General features: G+C 39.0%; 1 protein-coding gene across 9 annotated transcripts in view; it reads right to left on the minus strand.

Moving 5' to 3' along the window:
• Positions 1–15,913, minus strand: part of Ranbp17 (RAN binding protein 17) — a 301,991-nt gene that overhangs the window by 82,698 nt on the left and 203,380 nt on the right. For 8 of the 9 annotated variants that reach the window (NR_110973.2, XR_003949486.1, NM_023146.3 and 5 more), the window contains 2 exons: positions 8,276–8,379; positions 2,851–2,939 (listed from right to left, as the gene is read on the minus strand). Coding sequence is in view for 6 of the 9 variants with exons in the window: in NM_023146.3 (NP_075635.1) it covers positions 2,851–2,939; positions 8,276–8,379 (193 nt within the window). In the remaining 3 variants the exon portion in view is untranslated. Of the gene's footprint in view, positions 1–2,850; positions 2,940–8,275; positions 8,380–9,427; positions 9,520–15,913 lie in introns of those variants that run through there. The other variant, XR_380976.4, reaches the window with a different exon arrangement.

Here is a 15,913-nt window from a genome sequence, read left to right on the forward strand (position 1 = left end):
GCCTGTGTGAGCTCAATGATTGACCACATCCTGGAAATTAGAGTAATCCTGGAAATAATATTTACATGTGGATATTTTAGTTTCCCTCTGGTCATCTGAAACCTTCATCTAAGCACAACCTAGGAAACGTTTGAATAATGTGCGGTTTTCTTACTGCTGCATTCTTACTTTAGGGGCAAAGGTGTAAACGAATGATTTCCTGCTTGAATTCTCAAGTCATGAAAAAAATTATCAAGATGGTAGCTGTGAAGTCCCAGGCCATTTAGCTTTGGACAGATGCAGTGGTAAGCATGCAGTGTGTGCAGCTTGGGACAGATGCAGTGGTAAGCATGCAGTTCGTGCAGCAGTTAATGCCATGGCTAAGGCATTCACAGAGATGCTTGTGAATTAAATAGCTAAACATGGAAATAGCATTTTATCAAACAATCACCATAAATAAAATGCATTTTGACTTTACGATGACATGTGCTCTTAACAGGAATGTTTGTTCTATAAGCTAAGAACTGCATAACAAATTAAAGAACACACATCTATGTGGATAAAAGGCAAATAAACTTCCCCAGCAGTAATGTGGGATCCTCACTGACAGTTTGACATATCAATATTTCAGGAAGAATAAATGACTTTCATATCTGTATTTTTTAAAAATCATATACTTATTCATTTTTGCATTACTTGAATACTTTAGAAAGAATCTGTACTTTATCACCTGAAACTGTTAAAAGTTATTTCAAAATATTTTAATAAAGCTTTTTGAATGATCAAATAATATAACTTTTAAACAAATTTTACTATTATTATAAATATTTGCTCTTCATCCTTTGCCCAAAGGAAAACTATAAATCTTGTCTCAACTGAATGAACACCATTTATCATATTCATTTTGTTGTCAATACAATTATGAAAAGCCTTTGGCCTTTTCCCAAGGAAGCTGATTTGCTACTGAAACCCAATTATTATAAGCAAGGCCAGTAGCACGCCACTGCATTTGGCAATGTAGCATCGCTTACTGCATAACTGACACCTTGCTCTCTGCCCCTGACCCCAATAACTTCAACAGCTATGGTCAAAGGGAGGAGATATCAGTTTCGAGTTTAAAAAATAAAACACCAAGTCCCAAGATTTTCCATTTCTGCCATCTGCTGGACAAATGCTGAAATGGAAACCAGATTATATTTGTTGACACAGAAGGAAATTTCTGACCTTGACTCTTTATTACAACTGGTGAACAAGAAAAAAAAAACCCTCCTAACTGCTGGACAGGCTACCTTTAAGAGACTGGTCTCATGTAAATTGTACCAAAAGTGGGTTCTTATGATTTTCCAAATAAATGAAAGTTTTGCCTTTGGAACTGGGTGTTTAGAGAAATAAAATGGTCATTGTGGATGAATTTAAGATTATGATTAAATTTATAATCTTTAAACTCACACATACACACACACATATATGGTATATAGTTGATTCTTCAAGACCATGAAAAAAAAACCTTAATTGTTTGATCTTTAAGAAAATAAATATGAGGAAGTGGGTTTCCATACCAACTAAAAATCATAAGCCAGTACTCTAAATAGTAGCATTTAAAAATTTCATAATGTGTAGCATTCTCTCTAAAACATGCTCAGCTCTTATGTTTTGGGGCATAGCTTTGGTAGTCACTAACCACTGCTTCTAAGAAGTTTCCTTTACAACATATAAAGTTTGGATAAAAAAAGCTTAAATAAAACAAGAATACCACTTAAATATAAATTAAGTTGGGCATGGGCATGGTAATTCCAATACTTAGGTGGCTAAGGCAAGAGGACCAGGAGATTAGCTTTATTCTTGGCTCTGTCAAGTCTGAGGCAAAACTGGGCAAATGAGATACTGTTTTAAGAAAGAAAGCCATAAAACAAGTAATTTTGCTTTAAAGTAGATTTTCTTTTATATTTTTTTATTAGGTATTTTCCTCATTTACATTAAAGTAGAATTTTCTTATAGGCTGCTGGTTTTAAATATAAAGAACATGACGCTACCACACTTCAATGACTTGTATAAACAGTCATCTCTTGTTAGGATTAAAGATGACTCATAGAGTACTCTTAACATGTTAATAAATGTTTATTGGTCACTGGGTAAGTGTCAGACACCAGACAGAGTGTGTTACTTATCTTAGAGGTCACAGTAAGCTAGGGTACTGGATTGTCTCCTTTGCTGGATGATGACATCAAGTGTCCAAGAAATAGAATGATTGGCTGAGGTTTACACTGTAATTGAAGTGCTGTGATTTCAAACCTATTCTGTCTCTTTTTATTCTTATGTGACAAGACATTTCTGTATAGGGATTTGTCCTCCTGTCTACACTAGTCTACACTACAGTTTAGTAACAGCAAACTCAAATTTTATAGCAAATGACAACTCTCCTCCCCCCTTCATGATCACTAATATCTTCATCATGATGACTCAACTGTACCACTGTGAGTAAAATCTCAAGGATAAACTAACCCTGCTAATCGAGATGGAACAGAGACTTCGAGTTTCCTTAGAAAATATCACAATGTACAAATCACTGACCCCAAGTACAAATATTAGCTACTTGATGCCTGTAACATAAACAACCATTTGGGGAAGTGATCTTCAAGTTGTCAATATTTAATGGTATCTATCAAGAAAGTGACCTCTGTGAGCCGGGTCTCAAATGCTGCGCTCAGTTATCTGCACTGCTGCCACTGTGCTGTAATTTTTAGCTGATTACACATTAGTTCATTTAGCTTTGTTTCCTCTTCCCTACTGCGCCACACTATTAAACGAAAGAGAGGGGCCTGGCATCCCTCTGTGCACAGAGCTGGTATTGTCACAGTGTAATAAGGATACATCCAGTCAAACAGCATGGTGTAGCTGGTCTTTGTGTTCAGTGCAAAGGCAATCCCTCGAAGATCTCTTGCCAGCCCGATCAACATACGCTGTCAGTGGGAAAGAGACACAGTAATTGATTTTCACGTTAGTGCAGAGCAGATGGAGTAATAATCAGGCAATAATGACCACATATCTGATTCTGATTCATTAGCTAAAATGTCTCGCTTAGATCCCTTTCCATAGAAAACCATAGGCTCTTTAATAAACAGACCATCAATCTGCTGAGCAACTCCACTTTGCTTCTTATAAACTGAGCTGAATCTTAATTCCAGGAGTATAACACATTGAGACTCTTTTTGTAACCGAATACTGACAAATTAGAAAAAAAAAAGAGCAGGATTCATAATTTCACAAGATATGTAATCTAGATATTATTTAATAGCAAATCTCAACTGACTGACTTGACTCAAATCAACTCCACTATATAGTTTAGTCTGCACTGGCATTTAAAGATCTCCCCCAAAAAGTTGCATTAACTCAGGATAAGATAAAACTGTCCAGGTGACCTACAGGATTATGATATAACCAGAACAGCAGCCATACTGTTCAAGTCAGGAAACAATGTAAGGAAAAAAAGTTCTGTATTCAATGTCATAAGACTCTGGAATTGAACTCTAGCTTTGTTTAATTCTTAAAGACAAGGCAATTAATCAGTCTTAATGTCCAAATCTATCACAGGGGCTACCTATAATTATGTCCATTCTACAAATCTATTGTGAGGGATATATTTGTTTGCAAAAATGCATAGCACTATCCTGACAACTAGTAATCGTGGTTCATAAATGGTTTTAGAAGGGAACGCGAAACAAACCCCCTTGACATGAATAAAGGAGATCTGACTCATACTCTGGACTCTTAATTAAGCTGTCCTTAGGATGATGCTTGGGAAGAGAAAAAGAAAACCCATGAACAGATGCTAGAATGTCATAGCAAAGAGCACAAATAAACATAATTGCCCAACAAGGAGGTGTGATATTTGAGATATGCAACTGTGATTTCTGAATATACTGTTTCAGGAGAAGTGTTAAGCCAAAAAATGGTCTCGGGACCGTTTCAGATTGATTTTGGTAATAAATGAAAACCTGTTTAGTAAAAAGCCTAAGTTATCAAGTAGGCAATGAATTCTGACCATCTTTATTACGATGAACATTTCTAAGTAATAAATCATAATTTTCAGTCAGACACACTGCCCCTCCTATTTATATGGTGATTCAATGTACCTGATGTTGTCTATGGAACTACTCAATTTCTACTTTTAACTGATTGGACAGAATGACAGAAACCCAAGGTTTTGAATATAAAAACTCCTAATTTCATTTTTGCTGTTTAAAATGACTCACGTAGCTTCCACTTATTATACAGTTTTTTTTTTTTTCCTCACCAACTCGTCTTCTTTCTCAGCTTCCTTTCTTCCTGCAGCCTCTAAAACAATCTATTCTCTGAACACTTGGATTCTGATTGCTGTCTAGGCTGTAAGATGGCTTCTACTTGGCTTTGCCATCTATTGAAGTGCTTTTAAAAATTTTTATTATGTACACTTACACAGGCTACTCTTCAAGTGATTTTAATCTCCATATACATATGAAAGACCCACTATTCAATTCTAAATTAGTCAATAAAAACCATGAATTTTACTTCTTGCCTTATATAAAGGGCTTTTAATAAAATGTCATTACACAAAAGGTTAATTTTTATTTGATCAGAATTTTTCTTCCTTAAAGGTACTAACTTGATACAAACTCTCCAAATAAGCACATCTATTGTCTTTTTAATACAGTAAAATGTGGCCATAAAATTATACTAATGTTTTACTTTTGGAAACTGTTACTTCAGAGCAAAGAAAGTATATAGTAAGCATAAGTTTAGATTCACTCAAGCAATAAAGTGTAATGTTAATGGAAGAGATTCATTACATTCAAAAAATAGCGTTCCTCTCAGCACAGCACAGAATCTACACAGATACATAAAAGCTACAGGAGAATTTCCTCAATACTCAGCTCTCGGACGAGACAGACAGCCGGAACCAGGAGCTCACACGAGCTAGCAAATAACCCGGGATTTTAGGGTAGACAGATCTAGAAGGTGATGGCTCCAATAAATACCGGAGGTGCATTGGACAAGTGGGGTAAGTCTAGTGATCTAGTCCTATGGATTCGTTTTTGGAGAGTTCAAGAAGAAACTGCTGAGAGCTTCAGTCGGCAGCATGGTGAACAGTTGTCTGTGTGCCAAGTGTGAGACGAATGGGCTGGGAAACGGCTGAAGCGCAGCTCCTTCCACCCTGACCCCCAAACAGGGTTTCTAATGGGAAGGCTGACAGACCCTTTACTGTAGTGGCACTACTGGGGCAGCTATAATATTATCCTCATAATTCTACTATATAATAACAACAAAGAAAAAGAAGGTGAAGGGTCATTGTGCTTTGTCTTTAGAATTAAGATGGCTGTCTTCATCCTTACAGCATACTCTTAATTCTGGAGACACATCTTAATAACCTCTAAATAGTTCCAACAAAAGAGCCGTGTCAGAGGAATGAGCAGGCCCCAAGGTGTTTCAACTGGAGTGTTTTCATCTGCCTTTATTGCTCTATCCCTCTCCAGAATTAAGGCAATAACCTGTGATAAATTATTCAGGAACTGCTACAGGGATCAAAGCAAAATCATTCTGTTAAAGTGCTGTTTGCAACATTTGGCACTTAGTGCGAAAACTTTTAATGTGCGCATGCTGAAAATCAAGGATTTTAAATAATTTAACATCGAGGAGTTTTTACGAAGGGACTAAAGATAGCAGGTTCTATTTAACTGCTCCTCTTCCTCCGAGAAGTTTTCATTCATTTTCCTTAAAACCCGTGACGTCATGGCTGAATTGAAAACTATGCCAGGGCAAGGGGAACAGTACATTATATTTGACTATAAAATGATGGGGGTGGGAGGCAAGAGACATTTTGAAATAATATCCCAGAACCCGGATTTCCACCCCCCCTTTCTTTCTTTGATTTTGAAGAGAAAAATAAAAAAAGACAAAAATTTACCATTCACTTAAATTTTATTAGGACCAAGCAAAGAAAGCACAGTCATAAATAAGAGCCTCTCAGCATTCTTTCCTCACAGTGTTTTGGTTTGAGAGAACTTAATGTTCAACTTCAACCTAAAATCTGCATTTGAAAAATATCTATAAATAGAGAGTTAGATGATCCTGGTAAGGTTGCAAATTAAATGAATTTGGCAGTCCTACAGCATTTTCATAACAATATTTTAGCAGCATCACCTCCTGTGGATTGGAATACTGAATACTTTACTAGAGAACAAAACAGAACTGTTTTCATTTCTAGTACGTGTGAATGAAGGACCTGAAAGCACCTTTGCATGTATTATTTATTCACCATGATAGAAAAAATAGCCTTAACCTAATAAATTACATTTAAGACCATTTAGTACAAAAGTTTTGTTTATGATAAAGCAACAGACTTTGTTCTTTACCGGCAGCTGTAAGCACCAAGTTTTCTTCATACAAATTAGACAGATGGTGCTTACAGTAGAATTTACTAAAGGTCTGTCACAACAAATGCAGCCAAGCTGCATATTTAATCACTGCAGAATCTTGTCTACCTGCAGCTGCCAACTGCTAATCCAATTTCCCTGATAAATGTGGCAAGAGACACGATCAGCAATAAAGAGCATCTAACTCCATTTTCCTGCAGGGCGTCTTTTGATGAACATTTAGGACGGAAGCGAGGAGTGCACTGTGTGGCCTTGGTTCGTGGCAGCTGCATGCATTCTGAGGCAGCGCTCAGGTTACTCACTTAATTCTGCCACTATCATTACGTTGCTATTGATCTCAGTAGCTGTTGCCTACACAGCATTACTCTAGATGAAGCTGAATCAGGCAGTTATCATGCATCAAACTTGCTCAAAAGCCTGGAGATTTCCCCTTAATTACTTGTGATTTTATTTGCAAATACCGTTAAAGTGTAATCAAGCAGTCACTTTCCAGGGTCGTTAAGAACTCGGTAGTTTAGGGATATATCACTGGAACTCCATTAAAAATGACTCTAGGAAGATGGTTTCTATCAAACTAGATGGAATTACATCCAAACAGGCGTGGAATATAATGAAATCTTCAAATGAGACAAATGTAATTTTTATAAAGATGGCACTTTTCAACATCACTGATTCTTTTGATAAGAGGCAACAATGGCTACTAAAAAGCTATAAAGATTCTGTTGGTCAGAAGAATTTAGAAGACATCTAAAAATTACAGTTAATTTGACTGGTCACTGACACAGAATTTAGGAAGACCATTTAAACAAAGAAAAATTGAGATCTTATTTACTTAAAAAAAATTTAATGATATCTAGTTCAAAATCTCTATTTTAAAATAAAAGGTATAATATTTCCATAATTTTTCCCCTCAGAATTATATAAATATCACCAAAGGTTATCCCTTTTCTAGTTGATTTGATGGTATTTGTTTGTGTATATATATGAGATAGAGAAAAGGGAGAGAGGAAAAGAGAAGCCATGAAAGATGGATAATATTTTAATGTATTTCAAATAACAATAACATATGACCAGGGCACCACCAACAAAGGTACCTACTTCTCTCAAGTGTAGTTATTATTCTTAAGACTAATAATCAGTGCTTATCTGTTTGCGATAGCACTGATGTCGTATAATTTCAGGAGATACTGTTTCTGTTTGGCAAAGCTCCTGTTCCCATCCCCCCCACCCCCCATAAAATATGGGGCTGTTTTGTCACAAACAGCTTGGTACACTTAAGGATTTTACTAATAAAACATAATGTTGTCTTAGATATTATGACTGTTGCCACAGCTGAAGTGACTTGTCAAATCAATCCTAATATGGCTCCCACAGGCACATAAAGCCTTATTTAGCCATCAGTTACCCTAATCACTTGTTCACTTTAAGGATGCAATACTTGAAGACCAGCTCCTGTTTATACACATATGCCTAGCCATTTAATAAAGTCCTGATTTATAGAAATTCTTGTTTAAAAATCTTCAGAGATGTAGGGTTTTGGCACATGTGTGTATCTATACAGACACGCTGAGACACAGAGTCGGCCGGGTAGGTGGGAGCATGGTTAAAGCATGTGCCCATGGGCACTCTGCTCTTACAGACAGCATCACTGGAGACACATCTGCACCACCTAACTGTGAAGTGACTGTCCTTGGCCACACTCACTGACCTCAAAGTCTATTTGCATCAGAAACTAGAGAAGCTTATGTTAAAGCTCAACTCATAAGCATATTACTTAGAGATGTGGGTTTGAAACTCACATACATACAAGTACACAGATACACAAATGCCTGTTCTGGTGTTAAAGAATAAACTTGTCTTTCCTCATGTATGAAAACAAAACTCACCTTTACTTCTTCCTGTTTAAAGTTATTGTTGAATATTTGTAACACTGTTTCAAAAGAGACTGTGAGAGGCAGCATAAAATTCTCAAATTCATCCTCATCTTCACCTATGAAAGAGACAAAAGGGTCACAGTTTAAAATGTACGCTAATGTACATTAGCCTCACCACTGAGTGGGTCACTCAGGTTTAGAGATGTCCCTGAGAAGAAGTCACCCTGCATCTGTATCCATGCCACAGCTGGTGCCTGGGCTCATTGCATATTCTGGTTTTTACTCTATACCAAATGAAACAGCAACATTACTCAAGAGCCACTTTTCTCCCTGGCTTTAACTGACTCAGGCCCCAGGCATCTCCATCCATCTTTAGATTTGGGGGCCCCACAGTTTCCCTGATCCCTCAGGAAAGGCTATTTTGAAAGCTTTACAGACATTGGTCTCCCCCTTTTTCTCTTTCTCTTCCTCTCCTCTCCTCTCTCTCTCCCTCTCCCTCTCTCCCTCTCCCTCTCTCCCTCTCCTTCTCCCTCTCCCCCTCCCCCTCCTCCTCCCCCTCCTCTCCCTCTCCCCTCTCCCCTCTCCCTCTCCCTTCTCTCTCTCTCTCTCTCTCTTTGGAGCCATGGCCGCAAAGAATTCAGAGGGTCAGGTGCCCAGGTAGCTCTAAGTTATTCTTCTTCTTCATTTATATTCTTTAAAAAATTAACTTCCAGGGGCTGGCAAGCTCGCTAGCTCAGTGGCTAAGAGGACCTGAGTACTGCTTGGAGCACATCAGGCAGCTCAGGTGCCTTTAACCCTCGCTCCATGGGCCTCAGCTCCTCTTCTGGAAACATGCATACACACACAGACAAATCTTTAAAGATGGACTTATTAATGAATGGAAAAAAGATGAGGCTCTCTCACAGGATGTTTAGATTTCAACTCTTCTCCATGGAGCATTTCCTCTTCATTATGGGCAAAGAGTAAAATGAGATACTCCTCCTTAATTTTTTATATAAAGGTAGACTATATTGTTCTTAACGATTCTGTCAAAACAGAATCTTTACACATTGATAATTTGTATGCTATTCTTTTCAAAATCGGTTTCTCAGAAATTAGATCGATTCTCTCATTCATCTATTGCTACATAGAACCATTTACTAACAAAGCAACAGAAAAGCTTACATGTTTGGTTGAAGGTCCCACTAAGTTGGAAGAGAACCATATGGTTCAAATCTTCTGATTTCAGTGCTACCAGTGGTTTAAAATACAGCATGCTGTAGGAAACGACAGAGAGGAGACCAGTAGACCCCATGTTCGGTACAGAAGTAGGACCACTACCTAAGGCTCATGAAATTCCAACTTCCAGGTTCCAACCCAGATCTGCTCTCTTAGGGCATAGGAACAGCCACTCTGTTTTCACAGCTCTCCAGATAATTCAGATACATTCATCCTTATACAGACGAAGTCCAAGGCCACAGACAGAGGCAATCAGTGGTGGGTCCATTGACTGCTAAATGGTGGCTGATCTGGTTGACCCTTACATTTTATGATTTGCTTCTTCCCTTAAAACTTATATAATAATTTTTCTTGCGAGTCCAACAGAATAGTGAACAGAAAAAGCTGCCAAGCCAGTGAATCTTTCCTTGTGGTCTAGTCCTGGGTCTAGATATTGGGTGAAGACTGAAGCAGAGCAAGTTATAATCTATGCTTTGTCAAGATATTATGTGACCATATTACTCCTCATCGCCAAAACAGCTTGTCACATAAGTTTGTATTTTTAAGGCTTGCATCCAAAAAAGTCATCTAAAATGGCCACACCCTTCCCAGACCTTCTGCAAGTGCCTCCTCTTTCCCTTCTATTTCTGTTGCATCCCCCTTCACTTTAGAGCACAAATCTCAAAACAGCACCAGTACTGTAGTCATTTATATCATGCCACCACCATCACCATTTGATCAAGGTGTTCATGGGACTGAAGGAAACTCATAATTTTTCGTATGTAAATTAGTAACTACTAACCTAGCCTGCTCACTATACCAGGTTTAGCTTCTGGAGTGCTGACAAGGCGTGCCACTGTCTTCCTGTGGAGGATGAGGATGCAGGGTTCTGGAGTGCACAGATTCAGGTATCTGACTTTTTTCCACATATTATTTAACCTTAAATATTTTACTAATCACTGAGTCTCACCTTCTTCATCTTCAAAATAAGGATGAAACTATCTTTAAGGTTTCTGTAAAGATGAAATGCTAAAATACACAAAAAGTAGATGTTTCTTATATAACAATGGTGGCACTAGTATTACAGTATTAGTATATACACAGCACTGTTGGCAATAGCATTATTCCAGAATTATGGTGGTACTAGTATTACAGTATTAGTATATATAGCAGTGGTGGTACTAGCATTATAGTATCAGCTCCAAAAACAGTGCCTTCTGTGTTTAGGGAGATAATCTGTTTGAATGAAAAACAGTTGCTCAACAAATTTTAAAAGTCTTGGGTGGGTCAGATTATAGGTACAAATTATAGCCTGTAACATCCATTAGAAGTGGAGGCTCAGGGATTAAGAGTTAACTGCCAGGCCCAGCTACTTCAAGGTTTTAAAACACCTTATATTTAAAAAAAAAAAAAAAAGGCCCAGGAAGGTGTAGCTTAGTGGTAGAGTGGAGACTTCATGGGAATCCTAACAGTGGGACCGGGGTGGGGGTTGTGGGGAGGGGGCTGTCCCTGACTCTGCTGACTACTCGTGGGATCTTGGTCCTCCTACTGGGTTGCGCCCAGTTTTGATGTGATATGTGTGCCTGTCTTACTGTAGCTTGTTATATCCTGTTTAGTTGATGTCACTGAGAGGCCTGCTCTTTTCTGAGGGGAGGGAGTGGACAGGGGTCAAGTGGGGTGGGGTGGGATGGGGAAGTCAGAGAGAAAGACTGAGGTGAGAAGGACAGGAGGGGAAACCGCAGTCAGGATGTAATACATTAGAGAAAAATTTTTAAAAAGGCCTGAGACTCTACTTGGTAGAGTCCTCGGGTAGCATGTGTGAAAGCCCTGGGTTCAAACAACACAACCACAAAAGAAATGAACACAAAACTGAAAAAAGACAAAGGCCAATGTAGTAAACAGTGGAAGTGAACATTATCAAATCCTAGGTACATAATATATATGTACACTGAATTTAAAACACAACCTTACTCTATGATAAAGTGTTTTCTAAAAATGATTGTTAAGAAGAATGGTGGTGAGGTAACCACAGGCAAAAGGGTGCCAGGAAGAGTGAATGTGTGCTCTGAAACCACTCAGTCCTGGCTCTGCTACTGTTAGCTGTCTGCCATGTAATCTCAGTGTCCTCATTTGTAATTAAGAGACATAATATTTACTTTATAAAGTTAGCTGTGAGGATTAAATGACGAAGCATCTGTACCTTCCCTTGCTGGCACTTCATAAATGACAGACATTAGCATTCTCCTTGTCTTGAGTTCAGCATGGACTTAGAAGGTGATTATGATAATTAAATAAAGTGTGACCACACAACTGCCAGCCCAATAAATATCCTTCCTTTGGGAATGATTTCTGCAATAAAGCTTCCACTTTTCCAAGGCAAAGAGATATTTATTCAAAACAAATACAAATTTACAGCTTCTGTATTGCAACTTTATATTTTAAGCTACAGATTAAAAAAAAAAACCAAATAACTTACTGACTCTATTTTATCAACTAAAATTCTTGAGGCCGAAGGAAACCATGCCTAGTCTTAGAAATCAAATCCCTGGTAGTGGGTCATGGATCCTAGAAGAGAACGTACTATTGCTACTTTACTAGAGCACAGATAAGTGGATCTCTAACCCTCAGAGAAGCTTCTCTTTACAGCAAATGAGACCATTACAGAAAACTACAACTGGGTATGATGCAGACATCAACAGAACATGAGTATTCAGTGCCACGGCTGTATCTGTAACACAACCCCTACACCAAGGGCTCAGGGAAAAGAGAAGAGGAGGGGCCACATAGACTGTAAGAACCGGAGGGTCAGGAACACTGTATTTCTCTCTCTCAGAGATAATACAGAAACTACACCATGCACCTCAATGAAACAGCTGGCTGCCTGAGTGACAACAATATTAACAGACATCATAGTGGGGAAGGGCCACTCTGACCTGGTCCCACCTCTAGACAAATAACGTAGGCAACTGATGACCACTGCGAAAGGGGGAATCAGCTTCTACAGGGATGAGCCCTAAAATTATAATCAGGTACATGGGCCACATTAAGTGGACTCAGCGTATGTGTGTATCTAACAATAGTCATCAAAGAAAAAGAGGCCATCACTGTGAAAGGGAGTGGAAGGTGACATGGGAGAGGCTGGAAGACATGAGGGGGGCTGGAGTGAAGAAAGGGACTTGGGAACTGACACAATTATATTTTAATAAAAATAAAAAAACAGATTTCATCAGATGAAAAACAAAAAAATAAAACACAATGAAAATAGGAATGTGAGCAGGTGCTGCTGGCAATGTTGTCACAAAAGTCTTCCTGCACCTTCATTTTGCAACCGGCTTTCCTGTCCTGGAACTCTGTAGACCAGGCTAACTTGGAACTCAGAGATCAGCCTGCCTTTGCCTCCCGAGCCCTGGGATTAAAGGCATGCGCCAACACTGCCTGGCCTGCATTCCTTTCTTCCTGGAGTTGCTATGACTGGCTATGACTTTTATTCACTGTCACTTATGTGTGTCTTATTAGAATATAACCTTCTTAGGGCACAGCGTGGTCTATTGTGATTATGGCTGTGTGTCTAGTATTTAGAAGATGGTCAGGCTGAATTTGTTCAAAGAACTACATGCTCACAGTCCTTATTATATTCAATATTCTGTTGCAACTGACCATCCCACTTAATTATACAATCTCCTCATGCCTCTTCCCCCCCCCCCCCCCCCGTGGAAACAGAAAGGCCCAAAAGAGTTAAGTAGTATGTCAAGTATCTTCCAGCTGATAAATGGCAGCGACGGTCTGAGATCCTGATCAGGTCTGTTCTATTCTCAAATTTATGTTCTTCCCCTATCTCTGATGCAGTAGAAGACATCAAATATATGGAGTGCAGTCAGTGGCACAGAATTGTGGATTCTGAGTTGCTTAAGTCAGGAGAGGGCAAAACCAGCTCGGTGCTGGCAAGAAAAGTGGACTCCTAAGCATGCAGGGAGTTCCAAGCAGGCCAGTGTTGGGATGGGGGGTCAGCAACAGTGTCTCCATCGCACTTACTGCTGCTCCTGTGTGACTGCAAGGTACATCTTATTGCCTAAGATGAAGACCTGGCTACTTTTGTCAGCATCCATTAAGGATTTCTCCCTCCCTGTAGTGTCTGCAGAGGTACCACTCACTCTTTCTAATGGAAAAGAAGAAAACATTGGATGTCTTGGAGTGTCCTATTCAAGGATGTAGTCATATTTTTACTATGCAAAGTGAACATGCCAGGCTTTTATAAATAATAATTAAGGCTGACATTTTTTTTCTATTTAGTCAAAGGGCACAAAAGCAACATGATTTGAAGGCAAAGTACTAATTAACAAGTTGACCCCCAACTCTGAATGGTAAGTTGTTGTATTAATATACATTTTAACTTCTTTATTACCCATGAAAAGATTTTTTTTGTTGGCTTTTAGGAAATTCCCAAACTAATCACCTTTACTGAGTTTCCAAGGATATGGATAAACAGAAAAGTTATTATTTTTGTATGCTACCAATTTTTTTTCATTCTCAGAAAGCACTTTTAGTATAGGGAACTTCTTAATACATTGGCTGTCAGATATTTGATTTTTCCTACATTTCATATATTTGTGTATACAGTTTCAAATCCTCAATACATATATTTCTGTCTACAGTTTCAAACTCCTCAATAGAGGAGGACTAAGGACATTCTTAGCTCCAGACTGAGTTTGAAGCTGGACTGCATTCTATGAAACCTGGCTCTAATATCCAAACAACCAAACAAAAGCCACCTAACCCAACCAACCTCACACTAAACAACAACAAAAAACTGAAAACAACAACAATAATAAGCCTAGCACCAAATCAAACCAAACCAAACCATACCAACCCCCCCACCCCACACTCTGAGTGGTGGCGAGTTTAAAATTGTTGACTCCTGTTCCCAGAAGCAAGAACTGATGCCCAGGGGTGTAAACTGGTACAACCAGCGCAGCATGGGGAATGAACCCTGGTGGAAGAGTTGGGCAGGTGCTCATAAGCAGCAGAATTGCCATATGACTCCAAGACAACTGTATGAATTTTACCACACAAAACCTTGAGAGCCACGGGGCACTGGGATTCACACTATAAACCAAGCACTCAAGCAACAGAGGCAGGAGGACCTCCAGGTCCATAATTGTCTAAGTCACAGAGGAAGACCCTCACTTAACTAACTAAAACTAAAGTCTGTATGTAAGTGTTTATAGCAGCACCATTTCATAATAGCAAAAAGGTAGAAACATTTCACAACCCAACTGCTCATTTAAGTGGAGGAATAGATGAGCTACATATATGTGTGTATACATAGGAACATTTAGCTATCAAAAGGGGAAAAGCTATCGATATATGCTAAAGCGTGGATAAGCCTCAAAAATAACGTATCAAGTTAAAGACAAAGGCCATAATTCCACTTATATTCAATGTCCCCTCTAGGACAAATCCAAACAGAAAGCAGTTAAGTGGTTGCCAGGAGAAGAGGTGGGGGGAGAAGAAAATCTCTGGAGATACAATGGTGCTGGTTATACAACCCTGCAAGTATTCTAAAGGGGATAAATACCTTTGGGTTGACATTTAAAGGGATCAATTATATGGCACCAGAGCCTAAAAAGCAAACAAAACCACTACCAGAACAGAAATCTGAGTTTGCCCTCCTCTCCTCTAAACACACACACACACACACACACACACACACACACACACACAGAGCGAGTTTTCTGATTTCCTCAGATTGGAATGCACACAGGGCTGGACCACTGCGGACTTGGTAAAGTGAGCAAGGAGAGACAAGTAATTACAGTAACTTTAGACGATGGTAGCTGACAGCTGGTAAGAATCTATTGCATATGTCAGCAAGCTGGATACCATTCTAACATGGGAATATGTGAGTATTTGAGGTTATAGAGTAAAGTCCTAGAAGCCTGTTGAGTTCCAGTCCAGCTTGGTAAACAAGTTCTTAATATGAGATTCCTACCCGCTACCAAAAAAAATAAGAGCAGGAGGAAGAGGAAGAGGAGGAGGAGAAGGAGGAGGCGGCGGCAGAAGAAAGGAGGGAGGAGGAGGAGAAGAGAGGGAGAGAGAGAGAAAGAAAGAAAGTTATTTTATGCCGTTCGAAGGAGTGCACTTGGGTCCTAAGAGTCCTTGAAGGCAGGAGCAAACCCTAAGGACAGCAGCATGAGACTGGCTCAAAAGGAACTCCCAAAGCCATGAAGCAGGACAGACTGCTTAGACCACAGCCCTGCCAATACCTTAGTTCTACTCACTGAGATCCAATTTATATATCTGATATCTAGAACTATGCAATAATATCTCTATTGTTTAAGTTATTAAGTTGTGGCAATTTGTTACCTAAGTAATAAGAATTTAACACAGCAAGTAAAGACTTGCCTATAAGTTCTGGTCCAAACTAGGGGCAACTAATAAAAGAACAGCGCAAGG

This window comes from Mus musculus, chromosome 11 (assembly GCF_000001635.26).
Source record: "Mus musculus strain C57BL/6J chromosome 11, GRCm38.p6 C57BL/6J".
NCBI lineage: Eukaryota > Metazoa > Chordata > Mammalia > Rodentia > Muridae > Mus > Mus musculus.